Raw genomic sequence first — 11,014 nt, 5'->3', positions numbered from 1 at the left:
GGAGTGAAGTAGTGCCGCTCTTGAGATTTTTAAGGCCCCGGGTGGTGCCAAAAAATGTGTTGGAACTTTATATAAGAAATACGAAGAAAAAAACACTTCAAACTCAATAATTTAGAAATACGGAAAAACTAATTTATTTTGTATCGAGAGAAGGGAACCAAAAAACTCTAGGTCTACAAGTAGATTAATGATGAGTTTCGTTTTCCTTCTATCTAAACTTTTAAAGTACTTTCATATAAATAGTGAGGTTTTTTCGTTATTTATTAACCTTGTCAGTATGAGACTGAAAAAATAATGATATTTCCGAGTCTTTAATTGATATGTATAAGCAATGAATGAGCATTTAAATTAAACATACTGGTGACACGTCATATGATTTGTAAATTTGATCTTAAAATTTGGTCTACACATTACTTTTTCTTGAAGGTTAGATGTTTGTGTTCATTGCGCAAGACTTGGAAAAATTTATGTTTTCAATGTTAAATGTGGTTATGATAGTTATTTTCTCAATGTTAAATGTAGTTGTGATAATTATGGTCTCAATGTTCAAATGTGCCTCAAATTTTTTAGGTAAGCGAATTTATGCGGGAATCCACAGGGCTTGGTGGGTGGGTTGGGGTTGGGGTTGGGGGAGGGGGAGGGGGAAACTGGTTGCCTGATGTTCTGCCTAATTAAAATAACTAAAATTATAATTTTGATGTTCTGCCTAATTAAAATAACTAAAATTATAATTTTGAAGATGTTGCATTTGAAAATTACTTCTGATTCCGCTGCGAAGTTATATTTTTCGTTGCGCAAATTTTTGCATCTCGAATTTTGCCCGAGTACATAAGGGTTTTAGGTGACGATTTGTATTTCATCGAGAAAACACTTTTTAGTAGTAGTGACTTGATTAAAAAAACAATTGTAATATACGGAGTAGCTCAACTACTTATTAGCACATGCAAGGTCCTTCATTTCTCCGATGTGGGACTAATAATCTCAACACGTCTCCTCACGTGTGGTGAATTTTCAAGTCTAGCACGTGTACATCACAAATCAAGTGACGTAGAGCACATGACAACTTGCTTTGTTACCATGAAGAAACTTGAGGTTCCACCATAAAACCAATTAGTAATATAAGGAATAGCCCAATTACTTATAAACATATGCAAAGTCCCCCTTATCTAAAATTGATACTCTCTACTATGATAAAGACGTGGTTATAGTATCCTAGGAAACAAGTGTTATCGGGAAAACACTTTTCTATAGTAGTCGTTCTATCGTAAAACTAATTGGCAATATGGGGGGTAGAATCCTTCATTTTCTCAATGTGGGTTTGATACTCTAATACGCCCCCTCACGTATAACGAATTTTCAAGTCTAGCATGTGGACAAAACTCTATTATTTTCATTTGGTGATAAGTTTTATAAAATTTGCCCATCGTCTTAATACACATGGTGCGCGGTTTGTGATTTTTTACGTAGTTTTATAATCTTTAAACATCATTTCATCACATTTTGGGAAATGATGTACCAATTTGTCTCTTCATTGTCTTAAATTGTATAATTAACCATTTATGTTGTTCATGAAAGTACAGCGGTGAACTGACATTATGTAAATTATCAATCCAAGTAAGTCCTCAATTTCATATATTTTAAATTTTTTATTTTTTTACTTTTGTTCACATTAATCAATATTATATTGCAGTTTGAAATCTATGATGTACATTTATTTACTTTCAAACCTAAATTCTACATCTATTCGATCAAATTTAAAAACCCATACAAGCTTAGACATATATTTATTTAGCTCTCTGTATTAAGAATTTATTGGTGTTCTTCTATTCATTTAAAAAAAATTAAATTTAATATCTTCATGTACTATGTTTGGATACTTTGAAAGTATGAACACAACAATAAATATTTAAGTCTATGACATCAGGCAATTTGGCATGGTTACTTGTTGTTCTCTTCACGCTTAGACATATATTTATTGGGATGTGATATCCACACACCCATTTTTACTTCTCTCACACCCTTTTAATTTTCGGCCGTCGGATCGGATGAATTGAAGAAGATCAAAGGACATAAATTAACAAGGGGTGTAAGAGAAGTAAAAAGAGGTGTGTGGATAGCACATCCCTATTTATTTAGCTCTCTGTATTAAGAATTTATTGGTGTTCTTCTATTCATTTAAAAAAAATTAAATTTAATATCTTCATGTACTATGTTTGGATACTTTGAAAGTATGAACACAACAATAAATATTTAAGTCTATGACATCAGGCATTTTTTTTTTTTGGAAAAGTGACATCAGGCAATTTGGCATGGTTACTTGTTGTTCTCTTCACGCTTAGACATATATTTATTTAGCTCTCTGTATTAAGAATTTATTGGTGTTCTTCTATTCATTTAAAAAAAAATAATTTAATATCTTCATGTACTATGTTTGGATACTTTGAAAGTATGAACACAACAATAAATATTTAAGTCTATGACATCAGGCAATTTTTTTTGGAAAAGTGACATCAGGCAATTTGGCATGGTTACTTGTTGTTCTCTTCAAGGTGAGACAAAGTTTATCAGGTTGTTCAAAAAAAAAAAAAAAAAAGTTTATCTTTGTAAATATATGTATCTTAACCATAAATGATACTACAGATTTTCTTTTTTTTTCCTCTATTTTTTTATTTTTTTATTTTTTACAAATGTTTCTCAACAATTGAGCCCTTTTTGTCACTATTCATATTTCAGGTGTTGAGCTTCCACAAATTTTAGGGCGTTCAAACTTTATACTCTTGAATGAAATGGTAATTAAATTTCTTAAAATTATAGTTTATTCTATAAAAGATAGACTTATTTTCTCAGCATGATAATCTATGTATGTTTACACATTATCCAACTTGCTTCTACAAAATCAAAATACCTATATCCACCTACAAAATTCTGTTGAAGAAGAGAGATTTTTAAACTGCAGTTTTTCTTTAATTATTGACAAATGTATGTACAAGTTAACGAAAAAGCATACATACTTTTTTGATGAATTTGATTCGAATTGGTAAATTTTGGTAACAAAAAAACCTATGATAAATTAAAACACTGTCATTAAATAAGATTATCTGCTCAATGTACCTATATAAGCCCCAAAATTGGGACATGAGCCCCAAAATTGGGACATGAGCGTTTCCTGAAACCAAATAAGTGCACATATCAAACCCCCAAAATGAAAAAAAAGAAAATTTAAAGAAAAAATCCATCTGCAAATCGAAAACCACCGAAAAAAATTAAATCAGATACACTGGAAAAAACGCAAAAATCAATGGAACAACACTGGCGTGGAAGAGAAAAAAAGCAGAAGGTGAGAATGGAGAGAGAGAAGCGAACGGAAAGAAAAAGCTAAGAAGAGGTTGGAAACGGAACAATAGAAGAGCAGAAATGGGTATGGGAAGCGGAACAACGAAACAAAAAGCAGGCTGTGTATAGAGCGAGAAAAGCAAACCTCACGATGACCAACACGTGGTAAGAGAGGCCCAACTTTTCCAGCCTCCTTCTGTTAAATTCACTGTGTATCACATTTTTTAATGTTTTTTTGGTATTCCCGCCGGCTATACATGGGATTCAAAAATTAAGAAGATATAAATTTTTATTGTTTCTTGTGCCACAAACCATGTGGCCCGGTCTTAATCACATTTTTAAAATATTTTTTTGCTCTTCCCATCAGCTGTGCATGGGTTTAAAAAATTAGGAAGGTATAGATTTTTATTGTTTGTTGTGCCACAAACCACATGGTCCGATTTTAATCACATTTTTTTAATATTTTTTGTCTGCCCTCCAGCTAGGTTTAAAGAATTAAAAAAAGACTAAAAGAAAGACTCCACAGATGGAGGAACGGGTGAATAGAAAGGCAAATTCGGGATTTTATTGTACAACAAAGACAAAAAGTAACTGCTGAAGACTAACTTGAGGGGCATTTTAGTCCGCACACTGCCCTAGAACAGTAACCATCGGTTTGGGTTTTAGTGGGTTTAAAAAATTAGGAAGGTATAGATTTTTATTGTTTGTTGTGCCACAAACCACATGGTCCGATTTTAATCACATTTTTTTAATATTTTTTGTCTGCCCACCAGCTAGGTTTAAAGAATTAAAAAAAGACTAAAAGAAAGACTCCACAGATGGAGGAACGGGTGAATAGAAAGGGTAAATTCGGGATTTTACTGTACAACAAAGACAAAAAGTAACTGCTGAAGACTAACTTGAGGGGCATTTTCGTCCGCACACTGCCCTAAAACAGTAACCATCGGTTTGGGTTTTAGTATATATAAATATGTATCCCTCGAAAACAATGACAACCCATTAAAAACCCAAAGGGCAATTCGGGCAGTCAAAAAACACCCACCAACCATGGACGATGATCAACATGTGGCAGATGCAATTCCCACCTTCTCCCTGCACCAACCCTCGAAAACAATGAGAACCCATTAAAACCCCGAAGGGCAATTCGGCCAGTCGAAAAACACCCATCAATCATGGGCAAAGCCGACATTTCAATGTAGAAAAGAGGCAGAACAACGCCAAAACACAAACCAAGCAAGGGGCATTTCCGTCCCGGCACTATTAATGAACAGTGTCATTCCCAACCCAGTTTTAGTATATATAATTTATTTAGCTCTCTGTATTAAGAATTTATTGGTGTTCTTCTATTCATTTAAAAAAAAATTAATTTAATATCTTCATGTACTATGTTTGGATACTTTGAAAGTATGAACACAACAATAAATATTTAAGTCTATGACATCAGGCAATTTTTTTTTGGAAAAGTGACATCAGGCAATTTGGCATGGTTACTTGTTGTTCTCTTCAAGGTGAGACAAAGTTTATCAGGTTGTTCAAAAAAAAAAAAAAAGTTTATCTTTGTAAATATATGTATCTTAACCATAAATGATACTACAGATTTTCTTTTTTTTCCTCTATTTTTTTATTTTTTTATTTTTTACAAATGTTTCTCAACAATTGAGCCCTTTTTGTCACTATTCATATTTCAGGTGTTGAGCTTCCACAAAATTTAGGGCGTTCAAACTTTATACTCTTGAATGAAATGGTAATTAAATTTCTTAAAATTATAGTTTATTCTATAGAAGATAGACTTATTTTCTCAGCATGATAATCTATGTATGTTTACACATTATCCAACTTGCTTCTACAAAATCAAAATACCTATATCCACCTACAAAATTCTGTTGAAGAAGAGAGATTTTTAAACTGCAGTTTTTCTTTAATTATTCACAAATGTACGTACAAGTTAACGAAAAAGCATACATACTTTTTTGATGAATTTGATTCGAATTGGTAAATTTTGGTAACAAAAAAACCTATGATAAATTAAAACACTGTCATTAAATAAGATTATCTGCTCAATGTACCTATATATAGTTCTATTTGAACTCACTTTTTTTTTAATTTAAATTTTATTTCTTCGCATAGTCTAGAAAAATTATGCTTTCCTAATCATTTCACACAATTTTGTTTGGTTTTAAAAGTTTTGCTATAATTTTCTCTGATGAAAGGACATTCTGTGACAAAAACCAGGATCAATTTGTTTGCAGCTTGAAGATTTCTTCTTTCACCAAGTTTATCTCCAACTCCAGGTATTTTCTTCCATTGACAACTTAAAATCAACTGCACCTGTATACTTTGGTTATCATTAGGTAAAATAGGCTTACTATATGCATTTTTCATCATACTCTGACAACAATCACAACAAAATTAGCAATCCATACAGTCATAAATAGATTTCTATGTGTATATAAATACTACTCCATACCTGCAGCATCGCTACTAGTTCTCAACTATATGAGAATTGTTTCTCCACCTCGGCCGATCAAGACAGGATACTAGTGGGCCAAATGTAGTTCTCCAGCCAGCCTCGAGGGTAATGTGTTGAGACGGGATGATGCATCAAAGGATGATGTCATCCGAGTTTTATCATGTTGAGTTAATGAACGTGAAATAGAAAAAAATAAATACTCGAGTTATTTGTCTATCATCTTTTACCAATGCTAACATTTGTTTGTCCATCTGAACATCCTGGGAAAAGTTCAATCCGTCTTATTGGTGGACAAAATACTTCCAAGTGACTAGTATTCAAGTGGGTACTTCACATGTCATAAAATAAGTGTAGTGACAAAGAAAAAATAAAGGAAAAATAATGAAAATGACTTGAAAACTTTGAGTTTTAACGATAAAGACAGAATAAAGGGTAAAGTGAATAGTACCAGAATTGACTTTTTAGTGTAAAAATGTAGTTTTTCGTTAAAGTTCCCGAACAATAAACCATTCCCTCCACTTGGTTTGCCTATTCTATTCGAGTGAGACACTTTTTCTATGAGGCAATTGAGTAAGCAACACGGTTTGGTACACCAAATTTTATAATAAAAGTAGTTGGATACTTCCAAAAAAATTATATATAACCACTTTTATTATGACATTTGGTGTATTGGACCGTGTTCCCGATATATTGAAAAAAAAATTCCACTAAGTGTAATAATGAAAGTGGTTAGACACATAAACAATTAAACTTTTCTCAAATTATGTTATGACACTTAGTGTACTGGTCTCTTCCCTATTATATTGAAAATTTCTCCATCATGAGAGCGTGACCTTTATTTCTTTTTCTTTTCTCAAGGGACATTTCAGACTTTTCCTTTTGGTCAACATCCTTGTTCATGAGATTATATAAATATGCATTACCTCTTATAAAAATGCACCAGAGAAAAATCGAGAGAGAGAGAGAGAGAGAGAGAATTAATCAAGTTCAGTGTAGAGATGGCCGATAACGTTTTTGGCGACGCCATCAACAATGAAACTTTGAGTAGGATGCCGGAGTATCAAAGAACAAGATTAAACAGGGCACGCATGGCATTGAGTATGAAAGATGTCGGTGAGAAGAGCCTCAACGCTCGAACATATGTGGAGAAACTGAAGGAGCAGTCTGGCGACGGAGTCGCCACACTCTGCCTTGTTTACAATGCAACTGGGGACACCATAAGATATGCTTATAAGAAAGATTGGTTTGGGGAGATCTGGAAGACGTGCCAATACCCACCACAGATTGCAAATGGTCAGTGGGGTGCGTTTCTGCACGTCAAAATTGCCGGAGATCCTTCTGGGTCCAATGCTGCTGTTGTGTATCGAGGCCTAAATAATGTTAGCGACGACTGCGACTGGATGTTGTCTTGGAGCAACCCATGGAACACGATTCGCTATGACAACACGGTGAGTATTAATGCCTCTTTTTTGATATATTAACGATAATATATTATTTAAATATAAATATGACTTTAACCTCTCAAATTTAATTTCTTTCATATAAAACCCTACATAACTTTTTTACTCGAATAAAATCCAATGACTAGACTCCACGCAAGCAAATTCATTAATTATGTTTAACTTTACGCATTTTAAATTTTTTGAATGCCTAAAATACCCTTTTGCATGCTTAATGTGCACAATTAAACATATGCAGATTTTCAGGAGGATTAATGATTTTACAAAAATAAAAAAATAAAAAAGGCACTAATATTCTAAATGCATTGCATGTTATATGAGAATTCAGGATTTCCACGTTTTGTAATTAATTTGGTTGATTCATGTTTCTCTCACTCCATAAAATTTGCTTCTAATTTGACAGGGGAATTAATTTGGAAAGTTTTCTTAATCTTAACAACATTTTTCAATTTAAATATATTTTTTTAGTGAAATAGTCTATCTTTTAAGATATTTATCAATAAAATAATGTACCTATAATTTTTTTTTGGCCAACTATAAATTTTTACCATAATTTATCTATCGTATCAAATTTGTGGAGTCATAATGTACCTACTATTTAATTTTGTTTTTGTATCTACAATTTTGTTTTTGTATGAATATAATTTACCTACTATTTATGTTTTACTATTATATATATGTTTCTTTGTTCGCAAAGTAATTTATCTAAAGTTATATAGTTAAGAGATACGGTAATGAATTATATTAGTTTATTATTAGACTGATAAAAGAAATTGCTAAAAACGTTAGCCATAATGGTTGGCTAATAATGGTTGTATGAGAACAGTTATAGAAAGTTGTGGCATAAATTGTAAATAACTTATATTAATAGGTTACTTATTTTCTTATGTGGCAAGTTATTTAAATTTTGAGTTTTTACTGGATGTTTATTTATAGGGTAAAAGACTGTTTATTACCCTCATGTTTCATGGTTTTCAACATTTAGTACATCAAGTTTTTTTCGTCTCAGATTCATACCTAAAGTGTAAATTTTAGGACAATCTCATACATCCGTTAGTCAAACTGTTAAGTCTCACGTTAACTGTGACGTGGCGTCCATGTGGACACTGACTGGGCGCCATGTGTCATCCATGTTTTTTTTTTCCTTCTTCTTTCTTCTTCCTTCTTCTTCTTCTTCTTCCTCCGACTGCAACTTTTTTTTTTCTTCCTCCTTCTCCTTCTTCCTTCTTCCCCTTCTTCCTTCTCTTTCTCCTTCTTCTTCTTCTTCCTCCGAATCTGGGGAAGTTTTTGTTTTTTTTTTCTTCTTCTTCCTTCTCCTTCCTCCTTCTCCCTTCCTCTTCTTCTTCTTCTTCTTCTTCCTCCGAATCTGCCCAGATTCAGTTTTTTCTTTTTTTCTTTTTTTCGTTTTTTCTTTTTTCTTTTTTCTTTTTTCTTCTTCTTCCTCCTTCTTCTTCCTTCTTCTTCTTTTTCTTCCTCCGACTACAACTTTTTTTTTTCTTCCTCCTCATTCTTCCTTCCTCCTTCTTCCTTCCCCTTCTTCCCCTTCTTCCATCTTCTTCCTTCTCCTTCTCATTCTTCTTCTCTTTCCTCCGAATCTGGGGAAGTTTTTTTTTTTTTTTTTTCTTCTTCTTCCTCCTTCTTCCTCCTTCTTCCTCCTTCTTCCTTCTCCTTCCTCCTTCCTCCTTCCTCTTCTTCTTCTTCTTCTTCTTCTTCCTCCGAATCTGCCCAGATTCAGTTTTTTTTTTTCTTCTTTCTTCTTCTTCCTCCTTCCTCCTTCTTCTTCCTTCTTCTTCTTCTTCTTCCTCCGACTACAACTTTTTTTTTTCTTCCTCCTTCTCCTTCTTCCTTCCTCCTTCTTCCTTCCCCTTCCTCCGAATCTGGGGAAGATGAAGGTTTTTTTTTTTTTTTTTTTTTGAGGAAGATGAAGAAGAAGAAGGAGAAGAATGGGAAGGAAGAAGGAGGAAGGAAGAAGGAGAAGAAGAGGAAGAAAAAAAAAAGGGCTACTTTGATATGGGTCCAATTTTATAAGTCTCTTTTGATATAGGTCCAAAATTGGAGCTAAATCAAAAGTAAGTACACAATTTTAGGCTCCAAAATTGGAGCTAAATCAAAAGTAAGTACAAAATTGGACCCATATCAAAAGAGACTTGTAAAATTGGACCTATTTCAAGTTTCTCAAAAAAAAAAAGTTGCAGTCAGAGGAAGAAGAGGAAGAAGAGGAAGAAGAGGTAGAAGAGGAAGAATGAGGAAGAATGAGGAAGAAGAAGAAAGAAGAAGAAAGAAGAAAAAAAAAAACTGAATCCGGGCAGATTTCGAAGGAAGAAGGAGGAAGAAGAAGAAAGAAAAAAAAAAACTTCTTCAGATTCGGAGGAAGAAGAAGACGAAGGAAGAAGGGGAAGGAAGAAGGAGGAAGGAAGAAGGAGAAGGAGGAAAAAAAAAAGTTGCAGTCGGAGGAAGAAGAAGAAGAAGGAAGAAGGAAGAAGTAAGAAAAAAAAATGTGGATGACACGTGGCGCCTAGTCAGTGTCCACATGGGCGTTACGTCACAATTAACGGGAGACTTAACAGTTTGACTACCGGATGTATGAGACTGTCCCAAAATTTACATTTTAGGTATGAATCTGAGACAAAAAAAAAACTTGATGTACTAAATGTTGAAAACCACGAAACATGAGGGTAGTAAACAGTCTTTTACCCTTATTTATAGGTGGGTTTTTATATGAGGTATGTATGAGTTGTATGGACTTATATCTAAACAACCTTAACAATAATATATATTATGTACAATAACGATTAAGGGAAGCTAAACACATTTGATATCTCTTAAATACTTGCAATATGTACGTAATTGCAGGTCTATACAGAGGTTCGCAAAGCTGGCGGCTTTGATACTGCTTGGGACGAAATCTATAAAGAATTTAGGACAGTTCGTGCGAACCTAAAGCACAAATCGAATGGATGCGTGTCAATCATGGAAACTGGCAAGGACACTTCCCCAATTGTTAAGGCAATACTCACTTTAGAACATGCCGAAGAAGCAAAACCCACTTCAGGACATGCCTAAGTTTGTTAGATAATGTTTGGGTACTCACTACTGAGTATTTTACATACTCACTTTTCAGATTTGGCCTAATAACAATTCAGCACATGTTTTATTGTTTTAAAAACAAGAAACATATGTCGTCTTTTAATTGGGCCAAATCAAAAAATGAGTATATGTAATTCTCACTAGTGAGTACCTACCTAAGTATTATCTCAGTTTGTTTGTGCATTTGTAATGCTTTATTTTCTCGTATGTGTGGGGCCTTTCAATTAACTTGGGATGCATAATAAAATGGTGTCAGCCAAATACTATATCCCATGTTAATGCTATTACAATAATAGGCATGTAGTTTGAATTTGAATCTTATGCATGATACTAAGCTTAATATTGTAATATTTCAAAATAACGGAATGGATTCCGAGTCTCTATATTTACCATTTGTGCATTTACGTACATTTAAACAAAATTTAATCATTTGGTTAATCTAACATAATTTAATCCATCCAAATCAGATTTAGTTTGAGATTGCCTTCACACCATATCACTATGTGCCTCGCTGCCGTTCTCCCCACCCTTCTCTCTTGCCGTCTTCTCCCCTCTTCTGTGAAGTCACGAAAAAAAAAAGAACTTCACATGGATGTTGTGTGGTTTCTTATGATTGTTTTTTTTTTTGGGCACCGTGTGGATTCGTTTGATGGATGCCTGAATG

The 11,014-nt window shown here is 33.4% G+C and overlaps 1 protein-coding gene across 1 annotated transcript; it reads left to right on the top strand.

The window, feature by feature from the left end:
• Positions 1-6,745: 6,745 nt before the first annotated feature.
• LOC103411543 (23 kDa jasmonate-induced protein-like) lies at positions 6,746-10,739 on the top strand. Its single transcript, XM_070805496.1, has 2 exons — positions 6,746-7,251; positions 10,117-10,739. The coding sequence occupies exons 1-2, from the start codon at positions 6,802-6,804 to the stop codon at positions 10,324-10,326; spliced, it is 660 nt and encodes a 219-aa protein (XP_070661597.1). The 5' UTR covers positions 6,746-6,801; the 3' UTR covers positions 10,327-10,739.
• The last annotated feature ends 275 nt before the right edge of the window (positions 10,740-11,014 follow it).

This window comes from Malus domestica, chromosome 09, assembly GCF_042453785.1.
Source record: "Malus domestica chromosome 09, GDT2T_hap1".
Lineage (NCBI taxonomy): Eukaryota > Viridiplantae > Streptophyta > Magnoliopsida > Rosales > Rosaceae > Malus > Malus domestica.
Note: the sequence above shows the minus strand (reverse complement) of the source record. Positions and strands in the feature narration are given on the sequence as shown.

Coding starts and splice junctions, on each gene's coding strand:
- LOC103411543 (XM_070805496.1), top strand. CDS start 6,802: ATGGCCGATAACGTTTTTGGCGACGCCATCAACAATGAAACTTTGAGT. Junction 7,252..10,116: donor CGATTCGCTATGACAACACG/GTGAGTATTAAT, acceptor ACGTAATTGCAG/GTCTATACAGAGGTTCGCAA.